The sequence below is a fragment of the Caretta caretta genome, chromosome 2 (genome assembly GCF_965140235.1).
Source record: "Caretta caretta isolate rCarCar2 chromosome 2, rCarCar1.hap1, whole genome shotgun sequence".
NCBI lineage: Eukaryota > Metazoa > Chordata > Testudines > Cheloniidae > Caretta > Caretta caretta.
In genome coordinates, this window is record NC_134207.1 from 253,579,621 (window position 1) to 253,605,265 (window position 25,645).

General features: G+C 43.2%; 1 protein-coding gene across 4 annotated transcripts in view; it reads right to left on the reverse strand.

The window, feature by feature from the left end:
* DPP6 (dipeptidyl peptidase like 6) overlaps positions 1-25,645 on the reverse strand; it is a 790,271-nt gene that overhangs the window by 677,202 nt on the left and 87,424 nt on the right. For 2 of the 4 annotated variants that reach the window (XM_048837580.2, XM_048837582.2), the window contains exon 1: positions 10,609-11,201. The exons of the other annotated variants lie outside the window; for them this stretch is intronic. In XM_048837580.2, coding sequence (XP_048693537.1) covers positions 10,609-10,659 — 51 coding nt within the window. In that variant the 5' untranslated portion in view covers positions 10,660-11,201. Of the gene's footprint in view, positions 1-10,608; positions 11,202-25,645 lie in introns of those variants that run through there. 4 annotated transcript variants of the gene reach the window in all.

A 25,645-nucleotide genomic window follows, 5' to 3' on the forward strand; every position in this document is an offset into this window, starting at 1 on the left:
CACAGAAATGATACAGCCTGGGGAATGACAATGCAACTTCCCCCAAACCACCTCACCAATGTGTTTCAACCCTGCTCTAAAGGGACCACTTCTAGGCATGGAGAAATCATTCGTTTTCCTTGCCCAGTCAGGTCCTCCTGTGTCTGTCAATGAAGGTGCCCGTTGTGGTGGTGCTCTTTGTGATGGGGACTCTAGTCCACAGCTGGACTAAGACCATCAAGCAGTCAATGGATATTAGAACTTTCAACAGCTACTAGCCGGGGCTGGATTCAAATGGACCTAAAAGTGAAAGGTTTCACACCACATTACCAACCGCAAGGCCTCCAATCCCTTCCACCTTGCTTAATATTGGTAAGTGTTTACCTTTCCTCGGTCACAGTTACACGCAACAAGCCTTCTTTAGGATTGCAAAAAGCAGAGTTTTCAGCCCCAGTGTCTGCATTTGTCAACCACGAACCATTAAGACATGTCAGCATTATGTTCCAATGTCACAATGTACACAACAAATTCTTAAAAACAGAGTACAGGTAAAACAAATCCCACACTAAAATAAAATGCTTTCTACATACAGTCGAACCTCAGAATTACAAACTGACCAGTCTACCACACACACCTCATTTGGAACTAAAAATATGCAATCAGGCAGCAGCAGCGACAAAAAAACCCAAACAAATACAGTACAGTACTGTGTTAAACTACTAAAAAAATAAAGGTAAAGATTAGAAAAGATTTGACATATAAGGAAACTTTCTCTGCTTGTTTCATTAAAATTAAGATGCCAAAAGCAGCATTTTTCTTCTGCATAGTAAAGTTTCAAAGCTGTATTAAGTCAATGTTCAGTTGAAAACTTTTGAAAGAACCACAGTGTTTTGGTTCGGTTACAAACGTTTCAGAGTTCTGAACAAATTCTATTCCCAAAGTGTACGTAACTCTGAGGTTCTACTGTAGTTAAAAGCTGTAAGTCTTAAACTCGACAGACACAGGTAAGAAGGCAATAAAGAGGGAACCTTGTGAAGAAACCCAAGAGCCTCCCATCCAAAATACAGAAAGAGTTAAATGCACATTCTGGCATCACTGATATCATTGTGCCTTTCCTTGTATCATAATTTAATCTCTCTAGATTTGAGTTTTCTGTTCTCTACATTTTTACACATGAAAAGACTTGAACTGATACTTGTTGGCTGTTCCTGGCATAACAACACTGCCATAGCTTCTACTTTGTCCACACTACAGATAGTTGTCAATAGGTTTGCTTTGGTGTTACTTGCCTTTCTTTGTTGGGTAAAACGCTAACCATCCCTTTGCACTGAAAAGAGTCATTTTCTTTACATCATGGCTGGATCTCCTTTGACTTGATACACCTTTGCCTTATCTCACTTCTCTTCAGAACATCAGCCCTGATTTTCCTACACTGCCTCAGAATTCCTTTCACTTTTTACCATAGCCATTGCCACAATGGACTTTGATTAACATTGCAAAGAAACTTGTGAGGACACTAAACTTTATGAGAAGTAACCACCACACATACTCAGAATCAGCTTCAAACATCAAAGAATATTCTAAACCAGGGATAGGTAAGGGTTTAGGGGCTAATAAATATGTAATTCATTAAAACACAGCCATTACTGATAGCCCTGTGTAAATACTCCTGGGTGGACACTATGTATGTGAGATGTTCCAAATTCATGTTAGCAACATGGAATTGAATTGATATTTATTGTGTATTCACAGTATCCCTTGGAATGTGTTGGCTATACAACAGTGCACCAGTTTTCAATTATTAAGCAAAAAAGCAAAAAATTACACCACCCCAAAACAGAACTTCTATAACCATAAAACATAAACAAGCTGAAGATGCCAGGAAGACCACTAAGGAACTTGTTACACCAAGCTATTTAACTTGGAGAATGCTTATCCAGCACAGTGCTGGACACCAGTACAGAACTATAAGACAGATGGCTGGACAGGTGTTAGACTGCTGCGTCTGTGTTATAGTCTTCTTATAGGTCCCGATTCGGTAAAGTACCAGTACATATGCTACCCTTTAAAATTAAACACATAATCAATGATTTTTCTGAATTGAGGCCAAAATAGGGAATATGCCTCTGGTGTATACGATTTCTGTTTTAACCATTATTGCTTATAAATATCATGTATTTATTTGTTTGCCTTAGGTAGCATCCAAAGACACCTACCCCACAACCAGGGTACCTGTTGTGCTAGGTACTGTACAAACACACAGTAAGAATCAGTCCCTTTATAAAGGCAAAATACATCTATAAAAACAACTTCCTAGAGCTCAAAGAAATGAAAATACAAGATCAATAGAAAAGTTAATACTTTTAATGTAACTCATTTTTAGATTTTTTTACATGTTTGAATCCAAGGAAAGTATCCAGATCATCTAGAAAAACATCTTTATTTAAAAAAAGGGATTTTAACAAATTTAAAATATTAAGTTGCAATACAGTACGCAGAAACAATACAGTACAAGAACTGTATGAGACTGACCCTGAACTTTCTTCACTGGCAAAGCTCCCAATGAATGGGAAGATTAGGCAGGACTGGGCCCTATTAAAATGAAGACATGCTGTAATTTTTAACTACTGCTCCATTCACCAGCATTTCAGATATCCTTCCTATGGACCACAGATCTGTTTTTAACTGGATCAATAACCAGAGTTCATAAAGAGTAACATTCTCGCATTACAATCATTTGCTTCACAAACTAGATCTTCATGAAAGGTACTTTCAGCCCTCTTAAAGTCTGATGAGAAGACATTAGTACAAGTATGTTTTTCACATCCTCATAATTAGACACAAGGGAAAAAAAAGCAATATAAACTCATTTCTGGGATGTTCTGGTTGTGTTATATATTATAGAAAAAACATTCAGTATTTATAGTAGAGGAAACATGCCTAACTATAATTCCATTTTCCATGTGTTTTTAATAACATCAGTGCAAAAGGGTAACCAAACAAAACATGCTAGATATCATCCTTGATTGCCATATCTCTAGCACACATCTGCATCATCAATAAAATCACAGCCGAACAAAGGTCCTGGAGTCTGGTAAACCCTGTGAGCAATCTGAGGGACTGATGAGATTCTGCAGGTAGAAAACATGCAGAATGAGGCCACATTCACTCCAGCATATACGTGACTGTTCAGTCAATTGCAGGATCAGGGCCTGAAATTGTAACCGCCTGAGTTTTTAAATAACTTGCTCTGTTTTTCTTTTATTTTCTTTCCTTGCCCTCCCCTCTTTTGGTAAAATTCAGTATATTTCACCACTTCAGATCTTTAAAATATAATGAAAAATCCTTACTGTAATATCAGAGGTTGTCTCTAGATTCAATCCTGAAGTCAGTTACTCAGGTAAATTGAGTTCAATGGGAGAAGTAATCCCATTAAGTTTCGTGGAAGTTTTGCCTGAATAAAGGCTGAATAATGATTTCAGAATTAGGTCCTCTAATGGGTTACCAGAATTCATCCCCAATAAACTTACATACTGTCTGTATGCATGCCTGAGCTGATAGAAGGTTGTGCCAGGCAAATGATTCTAACTCAACCTAAAAGGGATTCTCACACTAGTGCTGACCGCTTTGCTTATCACATATGCAGTCTGCTGCATCAGGGCATGCAGCAGCCATGAGTGCAGATGATTTTACTTCATCTGAAGGTAAGCCTTATGTTTTCCATTTCTGGACCATCTTCACACACTGAAAATACACACACAGCTTACTTCTCACAATACAGACTCACAGAGATTTGATCAAATACTAGGGAGCTTTTCACATTCACCTGTTCTTTAACAGGTTTGGGAGGATTTCACCTGGAAAAAAAAAAACCTGAAAACAGTGGGCCACATCACCCATGAGGCCTTATCTACATTAGGTGAAAAAAACAAACAAACAAACAAAAACCCCACACATCCTCTGTACCGCAGTGGGAAAGCTTTGGGTCTGCAGTTCCTGTACAAAGCCTTGCAGACATACACAACAGCAATCCTCAGTGTTTTACAAGCTCTGGTTGTAACTCAGATCCAGCTGAACTCATGCCATCTGCAGTGGTTTCTCCCACCGGCCAAAAAGCCGCAAATGCTGCAACTGCCAGCTCATTCAGTTCTTTTAACTCCACCCCACCCTCATATAGTACAGCAGTGAGGACCCTATATAGGGTGACCAGATGTCACAATTTTATAGGGACAGTCCCGATATTTAAGGTCTCATGTCCTCTTCAGGGGAGCAGAACCTGTCCCCCTGTGGAATGATGTGGGGTAATTTCCATGAGTGGATCCTCAGGGAGATTTCCTCTCCCATCCCATCTTAGGTGTGTCAAGATGCTGATTTCCACTTACCTGTAAGACGGCAACAGAACTGGCTCAGCAGGTCTTGGGGCTTTTCTGCTAGGCCTCAGTGCCAGCAATTTGAATATTTTGGCACTTCCTAGGGCACTGCACAGTCTGGGACACATAACATCATAGTGTAATCCACAAGTCAGGGTGTGTTACATATTCCCCTCTACATCTGATCCACAGATGTGAGTCTGTTACAGCTCCCAGACATGGAGCCTGGCCCTTTCGCTCAAGCTGTAGAGACTCATGCTTTCAGTACTGGAGATCCCGGCTTCAATCGTTGGCGTGTCAGCCAAGATAGCAGTCATCCATATAGCACACAAACAATTAACTGCATGTGCGATCAAAGTATTGCATGCTCTAAAGAAATGGGACATGTGGGGCTCAGAGAAGAGGAAGCCAAGGTGAAGGGACAGTCAAGAGTGTGAGATTTCACAATGTACTTCAACGTATGGATTTCCAGATATATCAGTTGCCACATGGGCTGATTACACTGAATCAGTGCAAAGACAACTGTACTCTGGCTGAGAACCATTATGGCAAGTTTCAGCCTGATGTGATTTATATCTCCAAGAAATAAACCTAGGAATGAAATATGGTGAATAAGGGAAATCACAACAGAGCATTGATGTCTTTTATTGTTTTAATATGAATTTATTACTCATGACAGGCACCAGACTGACAAGACCAGAGACTGAACAGCAGAAAGGGCAGTAGCAAATCAAGTGTCTCAATTTTATTGCACCAACATGTCTCCAGTATGACACGGATGGTCCTCTGGTGATGACAGTGTAGCTCAATCTCTATCTCTGTCCAATCCTTGGGTTCTCTGAGGCATTAAATAAGGATGCAAACTGAGTTCTTGTGTTATGAACACTTGCCACTAATCCTATTTGACATTCACCTCTAAATAGCAACAGTTTTTGGCCACAGCTAATGTGGCTGAATTAAAATCCAGGCCAAGATGTGAAAGGCTCCATATGTTCCTCTAACCACCTTAGCCCTCCAACTAAGCATTAGCATAATACATATACAAAGCCCTATACATGCATATACATACACAGTGTTCATCATTGTAAAATGTAAAAGTGATGCAGCAGCCTAAGATCTGTCTAGATACTTTCTAAATACAGACAATACTGTAGCCCAGGAGTTGGCAACCTATGGTACGCGAGACGATTTTTAATGGCACGCTGCTGCCTGCCGGGTCCCAGCCACCGACCCCGCTCAGCCCGCTGCAAACCCAGGCCGGGACCCCAGCAGGTAGCAGCACGCCATTAAAAATACTGCCTGCTCCGGCCCACTCTTCCCCGTCCGTCCCCCCCCCCCCACCGGGGCAGGGTGAAGAAGCTTGGTCCTGCCGGCTGCTGCTGCAGAGCAGCCAAGGTCCTCTCTCCCTCTGCCTCTTCCCCCACCGTGCTGGGTTCCTGCCCCTCCTCCTTTGCCTCTCTGCTGCCCATTAGCTGATGGCCCTTTCTAGGGGGGGAGAAGCGGAGCTGCTGGGGGAGGAGGCGGAGAAGAGGTGCAGACAGGGCCTTGGGGAAGGGGGCTAGAATCAGGGCATATCTCCTCCAGCCCCCTGCTGTGAGCCGCTGTGGGCAGAGGGCTGGGGGTGTGGACTAGGGTCATAGGGGTGCTCCCAGCCCCCTGCACCTCCCCCCACACAGCCCTCTACCCTGACCCCTGCACCCCCCACGACCCCAGCCCTGACTCCAGCACCCCCCACACATACCCAGCCTCCCCCCACCCCATGTCCGGACTCCTGCACCCTCCTCACATGCCACCCCGACCCTGAGCACCAAACAAGAGCTCCTGCACCCCTCGCACCAAGTGGGAGCTGCCCAGGTAAGCACTCCACACGCAAACCTCCTGCCCCAAACCTGAGCCCCCTCCCTTATTCTAGCTCCTGCCCAGACCCTACACCCCAATCCCCAGCCTGCTCCTTCACCCCAGCCCTGTGCTCAGTGCACTCCCACCCTCAGCTCAGTGCAGAGAGAAAGGAAGAGAATGGGCTAGAACCAGGAAGAAGGTAGGTACCCATCTATGTGGGCAGGGCAGGGATCTCAGACTGGCAGTGGGCTGAGCGGGGCCTGCGGCTGGGACCCCGGCTGGCAGGAGCCAGCGTCCCAGCCGCCGGCCCCGCTCAGCCCACTGCCGGTCTGGGGTTCTGGCTGCCGGCCCCTTGCCAGCCAGGGTCCCAGCCGCAGGCCCCACTCAGCCTACTGTCGGCATAGGTGAACAGAACCCCAGGCTGGCAGCGGGCTGAGTGGGCCGGCGGCGTAAGATCAGCATTTTAATTATATTTTAAATGAAGCTTCTTAAACATTTTGAAAACCTTGTTTACTTTACATATGACAATAGTTTAGTTATATAATATATAGACTTATAGAGAGAGACCTTCTAAAAAACATTAAAATGTATTCCTGGCACGCGAAACCTTAAATTAAATTGAATAAATGAAGACTCGGCACACCACTTCTGAAAGGTGCTGACCTCTGTTGTAGCCAGACGATGAAATTCAGAACAAGAACTGGACAGCACCACCACTCTGTTGCTAACAGACACAACGGGTTCTATTGATGTGCATGTTCCTCTCACTGTTCCTTTGAATAATAAATTGCTTGGACAAAACAGTCATAAAACTCTCCCTTACATACAGTTCTGCCCTCCGTTATTCATGTACAACTTCACTAAAGCCATTCTCTCACTGAACTCTACGTGCCAAGTTCACAACTGGCAAATGTGGGTGCAACTCCACTGACTTCAGTGGATTTGGCCCACTGGGTTTTCACTGGTGTAAGCGGGGGCAGACTTTGGTCCTCTAGGGCTCACTACTTTGCAGATCCTTTTCTAAAATAAACAGTCATCTATCGTTTTTGTTGCAAATATATAAGAAAATTGGCATGTGTGAGGTGACAGCCACTGCAAAGCCAGGGAGCTATAGATTTATTAAACATGCTTAGTTGAGGGAATAGTATTCGTTTGCCAGACTTGGCTCAGATTGATGGGGAACCGAGGGGAATAAAGTTCTAATTAAAATTAAGTAATACTTGTATATAATGACAGGAGCAAAGAGTTTGCCCAATATCATTCAAGTTCTGTTACCACACAATAGTTTGAAAAACATCCTGACAAGCTCATGGAATATGACCTAGTTTATAAAAGGAAACAAGTGACCACTTGCCAAAGCATTCCCATGAAAATAAGAAACACTCCATTATCAAGGCTGTGAACTGTGTTTCCATATAGGACAGTCCCTCAGCTCAAATGATGGATAGGAAACAATTCAGTAAAATAAAAATGACACTTGTCCAGGTAAATTTTTTTTTAAACCGTATTGTGAAAGACTGCCACAAGGATACAAAAATGTATCTTACTCTCACAAGTATGACTTCTCTTTTGGCTGGTCTAATTAAAATAAAAAAAAAAAAAGACATCCCCAGATGTAGTGACTCCATGAGCGATCACCACACTTCAGGGTGCACTGTGAGGTAAGAGGCCAATGGGCCAAGATTCTCACACACAGTCACATCATTTTAAGAAAAAAAATCTCATTTTAAGAGAGATTTTTAAAGAGAGGAAGAAAATCAATATGTACTTAGTTTCTTGTCAAGATCCAAAGCAACAGTGAAACTGTCAAAAAACAAACAAACAAAAAAACAAACAGCGAGCTTTGAATTTTCAGTAACCTTTCAAATTCTGCCAGGTAATTAGGATAATACATACTGCAATACAATCAGAGTTACTTCAGACAACACATACAGGCATGCACACTACATGCAGAATTTTTTTTTTTTTAAAGAATATTGCCATGTGCATTATCTAGCAAGGACACTTAAAATATTAGGCTTTAATATGAATGACCAAAGATTACATTTTTTCCTAGTAATAAAAATGTGTAAAATGAAACTTACTGAAATGACATTTTTTAAAAAGTGTGCCAGGATAAGAAATGCACCAGTTTGAAGTTGCTAGAATTTCCATTAAAGTCAATGGGAGTTTTGCCCTAGATTTCAGGATTGGATCCAGTAATTGTTACTTTGAGGAAAGGTAAAAGCTTTCCAGTATTTTCTGGATAAAATATTCTGAGTCCACCAAATTAAAAAAAAAAAAGTCAACCCTCATTTTAAATATTAGCTACACGCTCAATTGCCACAAACCAAATTATAGGTCCTTGTGGCCAAATTATAACAGAAACAAGTTCTCCTACAAGTAAAACAAACCCCCAAAGTTAAGTAGTATGGATCTAAGTCACCCATGCCAGTTTAACAGTTATGCTCTCCTAAAATCTCTCAGTATGCATTCCAATTCAGCTTGAAATATTATTTTTTCAAAACCAAGATTAAAAACTGGCACTGGAGTTGGGGGACAGACTGTTAAGTGGCCAATAAGATATTATGGTTGCGATTTAACAAGACCCTGCTAACCCGAAGTCAGTGGCCAAACCTCCATCGAGTCCTATCGCATCAGGCTCTGATTGGGCGGACAGCTCCTACAATGTTATTTTGATTTTAAATCAGGCACTCTAGTCTCGCATGCATTAGCACAGAAGTGCTTAGATGGATCCATTTTTGTCACACAGAGAAATAACACCAGAAGATACAGCCGTTTGAATAAGGAATAGTAATGGGATCCCTTCCTCCAATTATTTCTTGACTGTAGAGCCCAAAGGATAATATGTTATAGGTTTTTATTAATTCTGTGATGTTGTGTATGTAAATTAGGTTAACACTGTCCCTTAATAGACAGCATCACCTCATGCGGTGAATTATTCTTTTAGTGGTGTATATCAGGACTATAATGACCTTTACAACAGTAGTTTAAGAAAAAAAAGCAGATTCCCGCATGGTATAGAACCCCAGCACCAAGTATTTTTACAGGCATAATAAAAAAGAATACGTTTCAATCACATTTAAGGTAATATTCCAGGGGGGAAATGTTTGCAGAAGTTCCTGTTCAGCTCCCTTACTTGAATTCACAGGTCACATTGCACGGCACCTCCTGTTAAAACTAATGCTAGAAAAAGCAACATGATTGTCCTGATAGTATAGAAAATGAGTGATTTTACCATGGGATTTAGAACACCTTGGCCGTTTCTTACACGTCTCAGGATGGGGGGGAAAGCGTGCTGCCCCCGTTACATTAAATGGGAGCATTTCCCTAAGAGGCGGGCAGGCGGAATACAAATCTCACATGTTTGTATTTGTGTTTTTAATCGTCAACAGGTGTCTTTAAAAGGCTTCAGGGTTATTTACAATAAGTTGTTTTTGGAAGCCAAGTCCTCTATAAAGACATCACGTCTCACGGCATCCCTTGCTCAGCACAAAGACCGCCACCACACCGCTGCAATCCACTTTCACTACCCATGGCATCCCTGCAGTTCGGCAGAGTATCAGCTCATGCAAGCAAAGGGCGTGCGGGCGGGGGGAAATTACCCCAACCAAGCAAAACCCAAACACCTCAAGCGGCTCAAGACAGCAGACAACACAGACAAACATCTCTCTAGCAGCACAAGATGGCAACCGGCACTTCCTCCGGGAGATCATCCGCCTTTGGTGGGGGTTTTCCCCCCAAGCCCCGTTGGCTGAACGACAGATGTGCAGAGAAACAAACACATACATCAAGACAACTGCTATAGTCACGCAGGAGGCAAACCGGGAAGAGGGAAAACCCCACTATGGCCCTCAAGTTATCAAAGTTGTCTGTGCAGCGATCCACTTCGGCTCGGCAGCTCCCCCCAAAACCGCCTCACCCCCTTCTCCAGACATTTTGTAATCCTGGGGAGCGAGGTTCTCGCCGTCACCCAGCCAGCCTGTGCCCACTTCTCTCGCCACAAGGGTCCGGGCAGCAGCAGCTCCCAGCAGAGTGCAGAGACAGCAGAGCAGTCGCTTGCGTTGGGGGGGGGGGGCGCAGAGTGGGGGCTCCCTCCAAACCCACAGGTTCAAGTCAATCCCCCTCTCCCTGGCACAGTGCCTAGCAGGGGCAGGAGAAAGGACCCTGGCACACGGGGAGCCTCTGCCTAAGCAAAACCCTGCTAGAAAAGGGGCACTCCACAGCCACGATTCACCATCAACCGAGCCTGAGAGGAGGGCTCTCCAAGAAAAGCGAAAGTGGGGGGGGGGGGCTGAAGAGCCGGCCAGGGGCACCCCACATGCTTCCACTAAAGGGGGGGGTGAGCCTAGTTGCAAGCCCGAGGAACGAGCCCCACAATTACTTACAGTCGTTGGAGGCGGCAGCAGCGGGCACTTACCATCATGTTTCCTTGCATTTTAGCGGTTTTTATCATTGGCTTTTCCTTCATGTTCGCTCTGCGTGCGGGAGCGTGAGTGAGTGAGTGCGGCTCCCCGGGAGTTACTTAATCCAGCGGCCCCAGCACTTCAGCGAAGAGCCGGCTTGCCCTTGCGGCGGCTCTTTGGTGGGGCGGAGGGTGTCCTTCCACCTCTGGAGCAGATTAGTGATAACTGCTCCCCTTTGGCAAAGGAAAAACCCAGCCACGTTCTGCGGGGGAAGGGATCCTCAGTCAACACCCAGCAGCTTCAGCTCCTGCCCGGCGAGAGCTCCCGGGTAAACAGAGACACGCGCCAGCCCCATCCCCGCACACTCACTCGCACTCACACTCACGCACGCAGCAGGCGGCTATTGCGAGTAGCCTGTGGGATGGGTCTGGGGAGCGGGAGCTGAATGACACTCGGGGCCGGGAGCGGGGGGTGGGAGGGCAGGTCCGCGGGCAGGCTGCTGCTGCTCACACCGGGGACGAGAGGAAGCGCCACTTGCATCGAGGTCCAGCATATTCAGACCCAGCTACAGGGCGGCGCATCCCCCCTCCCGGGGGTCGCGCACGGCTTCAGCACAAACAGGAGCCGCGCCGTCTGGCCCGGGAGCCAGACCCGCCCCTCCCCGGCGTTAACTCTTCCCCGGCCGCGGCTAGGCAGGAAGTGGACCCGCCCGGCGGCTGCCCACAGGGTGGGGCTGTAAATCCTGGCCTGACCCAGGGGCGGGGGGGCGCGCACGGCGCGTTGCCATGGCGACGCGCCTTTAGCCTGCCCCGCTGCACCCCGCCTGCCTGCCTAGACTCCGCTCTGCCGCCGCTGCGGGGCCGCCCTGCTCCGCCCCGCCCGACCCAGCCGCGGCCACGTCCCCAGCCCTCCCCCGAGGCTCCCGCTCCTCGGGCTGCAGCCGCATCCCGCCGGCCGCTGCGTCCCCAGCTCGTCCCCCGGCAGGGAGCCCGCCGCGCCGGGGGCTGCTGCGTGGCCTCCACGCACCCAGCCCAGCCGCCCTCTGGGGTCGCCCTGTCTCCTCTAACCCCGCCCCTCCGAGCCCCTCTGGCTGCTGCGGCTCTGCCCAAGCCCCCTGTCCTTCATTCAGCCCGCTGGTGCCTGCCTGCGTGCACCCACTTCTCTCTCCTACCCTTCCTCCCGCGGCGACCCCAGGCATTCAAAACCCCACTTTGTTCTTGGGCTGACACACGCAGAGAGGCAGGATTCATTTACAGTCCAGTCACTCTAATGCTATGACCCTCCTGCTGGTTTTCTCCCCCAGGTGCTTGTGGCAAGGCAAAGGAACCGCTGGTAGAGAGGGGCGATGACTCCTAAAGGTGTATTGGGGTGTTACGTTTTGATGCCTCCTTTATTAATAAAATAAAACAAACCCCATCATGTATTTTTCAATGCTATTGAAAACAGGCAATTTGGATGATATACAACAGCAGAAAATTCAATACAATCCTATTAGCATAAACACGGAGGCTGCTTAACGCCGCATCAGAGAAATGTTGGGATGATCATCTAAAAGGCTTTCCAAAAATGTCAAGGCTCAGGAGCAATATATTGTGTGAGGTTTAACCCTTATGTAGGCAGCAAGAGTGGCATTTAGAGAGACAGGACGCAATTTGGGAAATGCAGAGAGAGGGGCAGATACTGTCTATATTTCATAAAGCCAAACATGCACCCTTCTCTTGCTGTTACTCCTTGGACCACCGACCAGTCTCGCCTCACCTTTTCATCGATGCCCCGCCCCCTTCCTTTTCCTCTTCAGCGTGGCCAGGGGCCTCATGCTATCGCTACTGCCTCCAATGGATAGAAAGCTGGACCTAGCCGTTTCTGCTCCTCACTAGACCAGAGGAGGGCGCCAGATTCAAGCTAAGTGCTCACTGGCTGACCTGCCCAAATGTTACTTTTAAGGGATGACAATAGGTCACACTTTTTAAAGGTACAGTGTCCTGCTTCTGAAACATGTATCAGCTCTCCCTTTACCAACCACCACCCCTAACCATAGGGTTGGATTTGGATCAGGATCTACACATTCTTGGACTACCTAACATTTTAAAAATTCCCTGTTGAAGAACAGCTCCTGCTCTCCCTCCCTCCCTCCTACTTGTGTAATTTGCTCAGAGGCGGTTAGGAACTGCAGGAAAATGAAACTGATACAACTACTCAGGGAAGTAGTCTGCCTAGGAGGAGTAAAATGGAACCAAGTAGGATCCCATCAATTTCACTTTTCAGGACTCTGCTGCTCCTTCTGGTGCTGACAGATGAATACTGACTGCAGGAATAACAGAATGTATGAAATCAAAGGGGAAGGAAAAGACCCTGAAAAAAGAGAGAGAATTGTGTCTAGTGGTTAAAGAAGACTGAAACTGGAAGGAAGGAAGCCAAGGAGGAGGGGGGAACATTGCTATTCAAGTCAAGCACAGGAGGCAAAGCTCCTTCTTTTAACAGAGGAAGAGGAGCTGCATGTCTCTATATTTCCCCTTTGCTTTAACCTCTGTTTGTAGCTCACTTTGTAAAAAGGTTTGTATTCTGGCCCTTTACCATTAAAAGCACAAGCTCAAAAACTAAGGCTCCTAACTGGCAGCTGTAGCAAACACATTAACTTCTTATGTGGCCCAGCCAGGAGAGGGAGAGACAGACCCACAATCTCCTAATGTGGGTTACAAACTACTTTGTTTCTTTCAGCTACCAAACCAGTTAACAAGTGCCTATCCACCCAAATGAACTGTTGATTGAAAGAGGCTCAGATAGAAGCCTTGCTCCTATGATTTAGGATTCGGACATTTCAGGGTGCTCAGAGAAACCAACACATGCAAAAATCAAATTATTCTGTAACGCTGTCAGAAGCCTATCTGCTCTAGAGGATAACCCTCCAAAAAGAAGAGCATGGTGGCACCTGGGTCAGTTTCTTATTGTTGGGAATTGCACATGGTGCTAGAGCTAACCCTGCCTGTCTGCCCTGCTCATCTAGGAAGATTTACAAACATCTCACCCCTGCTTTGTTGATTTTGTCTGTTCAGTTGCCTTTACGTGGTAGGTGCTTACAGCTAATGTATGTTGTTCATCTTGACTGGAAGGTCTTCTCTGTGCTCCCCAAAATTTTGCCTTCTGCTTTCTTTAATCCATTTAATTCATTTTTTATTTTTATCAGGCTTTGCCTATTGCATCTGAGTGCTTTATCTTCAGATCTTTTAATTATGTATGAAGACAGAGTATTTGATACATGCTTCATAGTAGGTAGTTCCCATTTGCCTCCTGAATGATTTTATATACCAACAGAATCACTTACTAACTCTGGCAGCAGTCTTCCCCCCGCCCCCAATCTCTCATAATGCAGTGTATTGGTTTTGTCTGCTTACTCTTATTTAAGGTCTAATTTATGTGTCTTTGGCATTGCTGTAGCAATTGCTTTGATTAAAAGAGTCTAGTTTGAAGATTGCTGGCAAAATGCTTGGTTTCACTTCTGATACCATTCAGGTTTCTCCCCCGCTGCCTTCAGCACAGACACTCCTGGTCCATTTGGCTAGGATTACTGCACTATTGCTTTTCCACATGGCCATGGATCCTACTCCCATCACAGTTATCAACTCCAAGTGATGTGGCAACAGACCCTACACATGCACCAATATAATTACAGTATATATGTTTTCCAATGCTGTACAAAAAATGGGAGTGGGTACATTGGGAAAAGAAAAAAATCCTTTACAAACTGAAATTCTTGTCTTTGTGGCAAGTTCTGCTTTGTGGCAAGGCATGACTTCCTCCCCAACCCCCTCCCAGGTTGGGTAGGATGGTTTCAGAACTAAGTCAACAGCCTGCCACCAAAGGTTTATGACCCATAGAATGCAAAACACTGTCTGCTTCCCCCACAGAAAGGCATGATCATTTTTTTTTAATTGGCCATCATAGTGCCTTACACAGAGCCAGGAGGCTACTTAGTGAATTTGAAGAGATAGATAAAACTCTTGACATGAGAGAGAGCCACCTGTATTATCTTCCAAGAGATTTTGAAATATTCTTTACCGATGAACACTTTCTTATGCCTTCAGGTATATCCATCATGTTCCAAGATGTTGCCAAGATTCAGGCTACTGTCTTTCCTGACACTGGCTGAGGATATCTGTCATGCATCGATCTATTCAAATGTCATTGTAAGGCAAATTTTATATAGCTCCACGTGATACTTAGCTCTATTGGCGCAGGAATTGACTTTCATGACTCAGGCATGACAAGGTAGGTAGCTGGGAGCTGCATGAAACTAGCCTATTTTTCACTTCCAATTTTGTTAAGTCTATTTTGTTATTACACACTTGTAATAGATTGGAAGGATTGTCCAGGAAGTCTTGATTTATAAGGGTAGAACATTTGCTACAGTGGCCATTGGCAGCAGTGACTGTTTTGGGTTTAGGACCAAATGGTGGGAGCCAGAGGACTTCCACAAAGAAAGTTAAAATGTATGCACAAAAAATGCCTTCATCATAGCACCTTTTGGCACTTCCCAACTACACAGTTAAGTCCAATGCTATATAAACCATTATATAGGGTCAGAGGTAAGCTTTCAGAACACATATGACTCTTATTATTCCTTGAGTGTGGGAGCCCATTGCAATTTCACTTTCACTGGTATTAACTATATACTTCAGTGCACTTACTCCTTCTTTACATAAGTGAAAGTGATATTAGAATCAGGCCATAATGGCCAGATTTCAAAGGGAGCCACTGGCTGCTGAGCACTTTGGAAGATCTATCCATTACAGGCAAAGATACTTCTCAATGGGAGGTTTCAGGGTAGCAGCCGTGTTAGTGTCTATCCACAAAAAGAACAGGAGTACTTGTGGCACCTTAGAGACTAACAAATTTATTAGAGCATAAGCTTTCATGGGCTATAGCCCACTTCATCAGATACATAGAATGGAACATATAGTAAGAAGATAGATAGATATAGATATAGATATACGCACACACACGCACACACATACAGAGAAGGTGGAAGTTGCCATACAAACTGCAAGAGGCTAATTAATTAAGATGAGCTTTTGTGATAATCAAGGTGTAGTGATAATCAAGGTGGCCCACTTAGACAAGCTGACAAGAAGGCGTGAGGATACTTAACATGGGTCAATAGGTGTAATGACCCAGCCACTCCCAGTCTCTATTCAAACCCAAGTTAATGGTATCTAGTTTGCATATTAATTCAAGCTCAGCAGTTTCTCCTTGGAGTCTGTTTTTGAAGCTTTTCTGTTGCAAAATTGCCACCCTTAAGTCTTTTACTGAGTGGCCAGAGAGGTTGAAGTGTTCTCCTACCAGTTTTTGAATGCTATGATTCCTGATGTCAGATTTGTGTCCATTTATCAATGGGAGAATCCTACACTCAGAAAGATTTATATATAAACCTGAACAAGACTATTTCTCCAAACTTCAGCTACTATCATGGTAACAAATATAGCACCCTGTATGTTGTTGTTTTTATGGGTTAGTTTGAGGAACAGTACTTTTCTCACTTGTACCATAAATATTCAGCGCAGCGTGGGTTTCACTATGATGGGGAGGACTCTATCTGGAAAGCAACAGAGATCACAAGAACTATATCCTGTTCACAAATATTCTGTTCAAACCTGTGATGAACAGGGATGGAGGAACTTGTTTTATCAAATATAAACCCACTGAATACAGTTGAGGCTGGAAATCAACAGAGATCACAAATACTAATTTCAAGACTTAATTTCAAACAGAATATTTACTGTTTGCATAGCAGAGACTCATTTGTTGAGCTTTTTTTAAAATATATATTAAAGATATAAGAATCATAGAATATCAGGGTTGGAAGGGACCTCAGGAGGTCATCTAGTCCAACCCCCTGCTCAAAGCAGGACCGATCCCCAATTAAATCATCCCAGCCAGGGCTTTGTCAAGCCTGACCTTAAAAACTTCTAAGGAAGGAGATTCTACCACCTCCCTAGGTAACGCATTCCAGTGTTTCACCACCCTCCTAGTGAAAAAGTTTTTCCTAATATCCAACCTAAATCTCCCCCACTGCAACTTGAGACCATTACTCCTTGTTCTGTCATCTGCTACCTCTGAGAACAGTCTAGAGCCATCCTCTTTGGAACCCCCTTTCAGGTAGTTGAAAGCAGCTATCAAATCCCCCCTCATTCTTCTCTTCTGTAGACTAAACAATCCCAGTTCCCTCAGCCTCTCCTCATAACTCATGTGTTCCAGTCCCCTAATCATTTTTGTTGCCCTCCGTTGGACTCTTTCCATTTTTTCCACATCCTTCTTGTAGTGTGGGGCTCAAAACTGGACACAGTACTCCAGATGAGGCCTCACCAGTGTCAAATAGAGGGGAACGATCACGTCCCTCGATCTGCTGGCAATGCCCCTACTTATACATCCCAAAATGCCATTGGCCTTCTTGGCAACTAGGGCACACTGCTGACTCATATCCAGCTTCTTGTCCACTGTAACCCCGAGGTCCTTTTCTGCAGAACTGCTGCCTAGCCATTCCGTCCCTAGTCTGTAGCTGTGCATTGGATTCTTCTGTCCTAAGTGCAGGACTCTGCACTTGTCCTTGTTGAACTTCATCAGATTTCTTTTGGCCCAATCCTCCAATTTGTCTAGGTCCCTCTGTATCCTATCCCTACCCTCCACCGTATCTACCTCTCCTCCCAGTTTAGTGTCATCTGCAAACTTGCTGAGGGTGCAATCCAGTGGACCAACTCACCAGCCAGTGTATTTAAAAAACAATCCCAAGAGCATCAGGATTTCAGTCCCATTTTTAAAGATAACCCTTTATTTTCTCCCAAATAAAACAGTTTAATGTAAGTGTCACGTATAAACAATGTCCTTTTCCCTTGCCCAAGGGTCTCCTGCAGTGCCTATTACCTGTAGGTCTCACTCCACAGGCCCTCTGCTTGCAAGTTAAGGAGAGTTTTTCTGCTCCCTTCTGCTTAGTCTTTCCTCCAGAAAACTTGCTTCTAGCCTGCTCCCTGCAGGGCTGCACTCCCTAAGCTCTCTGCCTAGCAGTCAGGGAGAGGCTGAAGGTTCTCCTCTCCCTTCCCTGAATTCAGCCTGCCCTTTTTATGCCAGCAGGCTTGGCTCTGAGTCACAGTGTTCTACCCCATGACCTTTAAGTCTTATCCATTTCATCTGGGAAGGTGGTCTGAACATGCCAGGGTGCAGCTGTTGAGCCCCAACCCCCTAGAGGGCCAGCTCTCACTTTGACAAAGGGGACCATGATCGTATTTTGACAACAGAAATATACTGTGGAGAGGGAGGGGGAAGCAGCATGAAGAGCTTGCCTGCTTCAGGTTATCAGTAGAATCAGCCTTACAGTCGGTTTACCATATTAGGGAGAATTGTGATCAATAATACAACACGCAGATGTCAGATGTTGGAAATAGTTGGGAGTAATACTGCATGGCAGGGTGGATAAAACACCAATAATACTTTTGGGGGGAGGAAATCCATTTTATTTTGTTATTTATTACAAGTTTTTCTTTAAAAATAAACCTGTTTAAAATGAAATCTTAATTTAATACAAAATATGTTAAGGCCTAACCTTATTATAATTTAATTGTAAATATGAAACATTATGATTAGAGGTTTATGTGTCCTAAACATTTAAGATTGTTTTGTTTAATAAAAATGAACTGAATATGCTGTATTGTGTTTCATTAAATTCCAGTTACCATCCTAATGCAGCTAGACACAAATCATGAGCAAAAAGTTAAATTATTTAGTAAATAAGCAACATATCACTCAACATTTTCTAACATACTAAAATGTACAAATAATAAGAACCTGAAAATATTATGCATTATGATTGTTTAAATAAATGTATACAGTTATAGTGTACCCTGCCAAGTAGAAAAAGATGTGCCAAATCTAGTGTTGATTTACAACTAAATAGAGCCTTTACATGTTTTAATGGTTACAACAACCAACGACAATGCACCTTTCTTTAGAAAATAAAGAAAGTACAAATGGAAAAGTTAATTGAAGTTGGCGATTTAAATCAAGATTTTCCAGTTGGTGATTTAAATCAATCTACCCTGCAACGAAATAATGGAGACCTTGAACAGGGCATTAGTATTGGACCCTGGCCACAATGGATAGCTAGTAGCTGCTACAACCACGTATATGTACACTATTGTAACTAGCATCCTTTCCCTCACCAATGTGGGTCAATTTGTAGCATGGCTTGGCTAAAATGGTTCTCAGACTACTCATCTACAACCCCAACCTACTTCTGTTGAAGTCAAGGAGAGTTTTGTCATTGATTGCAATGGATGTGGGATTGGTATCCTAGGGGAACTATACCACAATATTCTCACGTATTTTTCAGAGGAAAACAAAATTGCTTATTCATCACAGAAAAACAAGTAGAACTTCCATTTCCTGCAAATTGATGTACAACACAAACATTGATAGGATTAACAGAGCTATAGAAAATACTTAACAGTGACCTAAACTTAGCCAATTAATTTGCAAGTTGCAGAGGCCCCATTGCAGAGCGTGGTAAGATCCCTTAGGAACTGGCTAGTAGATAGCAAGACTGATACATAAAAAAAATCCAGAGTTTTGATAAGGGATCACAATGTATTAGAGGCATGAAGTGAAATAACAGTAGAGTAGAACCTCAGACTTCTGAACATCTGAGTTATGAACAGACCAGTGAACCACACACCTCCTTTGGAACCGGACATACGCAATCAGGCAGAGCAGAGACAAAAAGAAAAAGCAAGTACAGTACAGTACTATGTTAAACATAAGCTACTAAAAAAATAAAGGGAAAGCACCATTTTTGTTCTGCATAGTAAAGTTTCAAAGCTGTATAAAGTCAACGTTCAGTTGTGTTCAGTAATGAACATTTAAGAGTTACGAACAGCCTCCATTCCCGAGGTGTTCGAAACTCTGAGGTTCTACTACGTTGGAAGTGATTGACTAAACAGAGTGCTAGAGTCTAACAATGAAAGCCATTACATCTGTAAAATCAATTGGGTATGTATTAGAACTGTACCCAAGCCAAAACCATGGATTGGAACACCCTCACCATTTGGAATGTTTTAGAATCAAAGACCTAATCCAGTTCTGAATTTTTCAGCTTGCCCCTATGTTTGTAACAGGCCATATCAAAACACAAAGCAATCCTAGATCCAAATACCCCTAATCTTTGAGAGTTTAGGATTTGGGCCAAAATCTTGCAGCATAGACCCATATCTAAAAATGTATAATAAAAGGCCCCACTGGGACCTATTTCTGTACCTTACCAGACAGCAACAAAGAGGAAAAAATACCATTATGCAGAGAGATATTAAGTCATGAATAACCAGGCAGTATGAAGCAGAGCATCAACTGACTAAGGGCCCAGTACTGTAAAGACCTTACGCAGAGGCTTAAGTCTACCCCTATTCAGCAAAGCACATAAGTATCTAAATGAAGAGCAGCAGCTCACATCTTTCATTTCAATGCTTTAAGATTTGATATAAAAGGAGAGAAAGACAGATAGCATTGTTCCTCATGTGAAAAAGGACAGAGGTTCCACTGACTGAGCTCCAATTCAACTACCACTGAAAGTGAAAACTCAGATGACCTGAAGGACTTTGGAATTCTGGAGATCTTTTTAGCTGGGGCTCACAAGTGGATTATCATGTTTGGTGATGATTTGCATGCAGCTGCTACATTATTGTGCTTCTGACCAGGAATGGATAAACTCTTCACAGTATTGGCTGATGTGGTACAGTGCTATCTTGTGGATGCCACATGTATCTAACAGGAAATTAGAGGGCAAGAATAACTTGTAACAGGAAGTTCAGAGGTAAGGTGTAGAATAGAAGGAGACATGCAGAGAGACTAGGTTTAAATGTTTTCTGAATCAGACAGTTAATCTGGTTTAATCCATTATGTTCATAGAATCAAATATCAAAGTTGGAAGGGACCTCAGGAGGTCATCTAGTCTAACCCCCTGCTCAAAGCAGGACCAATCCCCAATTTTTGCCCCAGATCCCTAAATGGCCCCCTCAAGGATTGAACTCACAACCCTGGGTTTAGCAGGCCACTGCTCAAACCACTGAGCTATCCCTCCCCCCATGTTGATGTAACTGTTAAGTAAAAAGTATTTCATTGACATCTGGGACTCCCTGCTGCCTCGAGAATACTAGACCTGATTGTACAGTGGTTGCTATTAAGAAGTCAACATTTGCCAGCAGCTACGGCATAGTGGGCTATTCCTCATAGTTAGAATATAAAAAACCTGTGTTAACCCAGATACCACTATGTCAAAAATTTTGAATTTTTAATGGCAATATGTCTTAGAAAGACATCTTCTGAATGTTGATTATTTTATCTTATTGTATCCTTTCACACCAAGTTAAAGGCATATTAGCTGCAATATTGTTAGCATTCAGTGTCTCCTTCCTCTCATTTTCCAACTGTTTCCTTTTTTTTTAGCCTCTCCCTTCATTTCTCATCATTCTAGCTTTATTAAAATGTGCTTCCCATAAAACACAGGAGCTATTTCATTCAATGAGAGGCATTACTTAGCTAGCTAAAATGCTACAAAAATGTACTGTATAAGAGCTGAAAAGTTACTGCACTAGAAAAGGGTTACTGATGTTAACACTGATGGTCTGTTTGAGGAAGTACTTCCTTAAGGGAGTAACCAGACAGCGTATTTCTCATTCTTCAAAGTTCTTCTTGAAAATCTGTGGGGAACCTGAAAGCCTTTCCGTTTCGCTTATCCACTCTATTCAACCACTAAATGTACATACCTGTACTTTGATTTCTGGGTTTTAGACAACACAGGAATTGCTAGATGTGGTCTGAAATTGTTTGAGAGACTTCACCCACATCTCTTACTTCGCACCTGTTTGAAATATAAACCTTTGCCCTCACATCAGTTTTGGTTTGCAGGAGAGGGTACAAGGAAGGTTGAAAAGGCACTTTGCGCACAGCTTTTGAGATTGGAATGGAGGTGACTGCAGTTCAGATCTGATTCAAGTTAGTAAATAACAGATAACTCCCACAAAAGCAGATTAGGATTGAGGTTCTCACACTGTGGCCTATGAAGCACTTGCTGGTGATCTGCTCTTGCCATGGGTTGCGGGGTGCTGAGGTCACATTATGTAGAACTCTAACACACTCCACTTTTTCCTGTACCTCAGCCTACTTCTCTGCTAAAGCATATTCCAAACCTCAGTCTTTCCAGGACTTTGAAAGGAAAGTATAACACATAGTTAAACATTGAGAGAGAAAAAACAAGAACTTCTTAAGGACTCTCTCTCTCTCTCTCTCTCACACACACACACACACACACAATCCTCTGCCTGTAACCAGTATTTGAAAATTTTCTTAAACAACTATTACCCACTAATTCACTTGGTGTTCCCCACACGGATTTCCTCACTTTGTTGCTGTTACGTAAGTACCCTCTGCCACTCCACTCCAATCTTCTTACAGAGATGACTTCTCAGTCTCTGCAGGGCGGCATCAAAAGTGCAGTGCCTGTGTGTCACTCGGATTCTTCAAAGCCAGAGAAGAATGGCAGCCCCAAAGTTCCCCTCCAGACTCCTCAATCTCCTCGGCAAAAGCAGCCCAAAGATCCTCATAGCTAGCAGCAATTCCAGTCCTGGTATCAATAGTCGGCATCTCCTCAGCTTCCTGTGAGACAGGGAATGTGCAGTCTGGATCCAAAATAGCACAGGCTCTGGGATGCTGCTCTCACAGCAAACAGATCTTGGTCCTATGTTGCTCAAACACTGAGTCCAAAGGGCTGTGTCCAACTGCACCAGCTGGAGCTACCTCCCCATCTGCGGCATCATCTGCCAGGACACAGCCCCTGCTCCCTACTTGGCCTCCCAAGGATGTCAGCCTCCTCTCCAGTCCCAGAGACATGGCACCCAGTGCTGGACTGTATGTGGGGGCTATATTTATATAAATGTGTCTTGTATAATATGGCAGGGAGGGGAAGATGATTGGAGAGGCTAGGACCCTGGGGGGATGCCATGCCACTCTGATGGGTGGGGCAAGCTGGGTTAGAGCTTCCTGTAGTTGGATTTTTATTCTCAATAAAAGAAATTAAATGTGCAAAAAACCCCTCCCCTTATTTATAACCTTTCCCCCACTGAGCGTCAATTGACCCAGCTCTTAGATGGTGGATGTGTGGAACCTGCTAGACTCTTTTCCCTTAATGGGAACCCTATGCACAGCTTCAGAGACAGACATTGAGCATGACCAGCAACTACCACATACCTCCTCCTCTAGATAGGGTAACCAGATGTCCCAATTTTATAGGGACAGTCCTGATATTCAGGGCTTTTTCTTATACAGGTGCCTATTACCCCCACCCAGTCCCAATTTTTCACACTTTCTATCTGGTCACCCTACCTCTAGAAGCTCCTGGGCCCTTCAAACTAAGCACATTGCCTTGCTCTCCACAAGTGCAGAAGCAAAGAGAATTCAACAAAAATCCATATTTCCTCACCACTGCTTTTCTACCCTCTTTAGACTTAAACAAAACAATATCAACTGTAGTAGTACAAACACGTGGGTTATGCTCACATTGTGTTGATTTTCTCTCTGTTTCCAGCTGCTAAACTCCATGAAAAGCTAAAAAAATATGGAATATTTTCCAAATGTTACTCTTCCATGCATGAACTTGCTGAAGTTGCCACAGATCTGTGATGTGATGATGAATGGGAGAAGAGGTGTCTATGAAATCATTTCTGTATGAAAATATGGTCCACTTTATATAAAAATTTGAGAACCCTAGGATGGTTCTAGGACTCTTGGAAATCAGGATCCATTGCAGGGTGTGGGGAGTAGGGGATTAGAAGGGATACAGGAAAACACTAATCTAAAAATAATCACCTTTTGAGTAGCTTGCTGTTGAAAGTACTTGATGATCTTGGGGCTTGTCTACATTTGAACTGCTACAATGGCACTGCTGCAGCTGTACCACTGTAGCAGGTCAGAGTAGACGCTACCTACTTTGACAGGAAGGATTCTCCCATCAACAAAGGTAATCCACCTCCCCAAGAGGCAGTAAGTTGGTCAACAGAAGAATTTTTCCATCGCCTTAGTGCTGTCTACACTTGGGATTAGGTCAGTTTAACTATGCCACTCAGGGGTGCGAATTTTTCATATCCCTGAGCAACGTAGTTAAGATGACTTAATTTTCTAGTGTAGACCAGTCCTTAGTTACATTTTCCTCTGGCTCTGCCGTGGAAGCCAGATCACTGAGTTTCCATAACATATGGAAGCTCACTTACAATTCTTGCTGATAGATTAATAGATTTTAAATACAGAAGGGGCCATTATGATCATCTAGTCTGACCTCCTGCATAACACAGACCATAGCATTTCAGCCAGTGATTCCTGCACCTAGTCCAACAACTTGTGGTTGATCTGTATATTCTTTAAAAAGACATGCAGTCTTGACTCAGAAGACTTCAAGTAATGGAAATTAGCCATGTAATTTGGTAATCTGTTCCAACAGTTAAGTACTCTTACTTTTAAAAATGTGCATTTTATTTCGAGTTTAACTTTGCTAATTTCAACTGCCAGCCAATGGATCTTGTCATGCCTTTGTCTGCTAAATTAAAGAACCTTATGTTATCAGATGTCTTCTCCTAGTGTAGACAGAGGCCTTCGAAAAATCAAAATTATTAAACACACAATGAATAACATGAAAACATTCACTATATTCAAAATATAACATACTAAAAATAAAATTCTTAGGAATTTTTATTAGTAATTGAAATAAAATATTAAAATATTTTGTTTTAAACATGTGAAAAAGTTTGTTATAGTAAATGTTCTATGTTAAAACATTTCAATTCCAGTACTGGTCTGACAGTTGTCATCAGATAATTTCAACTATGTTGGAAAAGCAAAACACACTGAAGTCCCTGTTCATTCAAATCAATCATAGTAGCAATTCCTGCCAAGCTGGAAACAAATCACTTCTACCATTACTAGCTTGACAAACATTGATGGAGAATCTAACATATTGTCATGACTATGCCAAACACTCTGGCTCTGCTGAAGTGTTTTGTCATTTAATTATATGGTACAGAATCTAGCCCTAAAACTTTACTTTAAATATACAACACTGTGGAACAAATTCCCTGCTAGTATAAAGTGGCACCACTCTACTATGTAAACTGGAACTCAGTTTATATGAGTAGAGGATTTGACCCCGTGCATGAAGACTTATTTTGATACATGTGCTAGTTACATGGCTTGTGGCACATCTGATGTGTTGATCTTAATATAAGCTGAAAAAAAATTACCATTTGAAATCTGTAGCCATAGATGTATAAATATACTGAGAACCATAAAAAAATTATTTCATTTGTGAAATAATATAGGCTTTTTCAGGAAGATAATTTAATGTTTGCCAATTCCCATTAGCTTTTAGCCAGACTCTCTATCCTAGAAGACCTAGCATCTGCCTTACACTTAGAACATTCTAATTTCAAATCAGACAAGCCTTGTGTTTTGACAAAAAAATTCTAGATTTGGATAATTAAATCACTATTAATTATCTGAATCAGCCAGAAAGACCCTGCACCTGACAAAAATGTTTCAACAAAATAAGGCTAAACTGAATTGTATTACATTTTATACATGTCCAAGTTGACATAAAGCTAGTTAATGCATTTTGAACTAAAGAATTTTAAATTCCTTTTACACCTTTGTGTACAATGCTAAATCCTTTTGCTGCTGGGCTGTCTCTTGTTTCCACCTTATCTGCAGATTTTTTTTTTTTTGCTTCAATTTTAAATGCAATTGAAATCAATGCAACACTAAGTTTTGGAACACAAGAGATGCAGTCTACCTACATGTACCTAGTACAGTAGTGCCTACTTCCATCCCATTGAATTTAATGGCAGAACTTCCATTAACGTCAATGGGAGAAGATCAGCACTAGCATGGTCCAGTGGATAGTCTCCTGGCCTGGGACTATGAGACCTAGGTCCTATTCCCTGCTCTAACATTAACCTGCTACAAGACTTC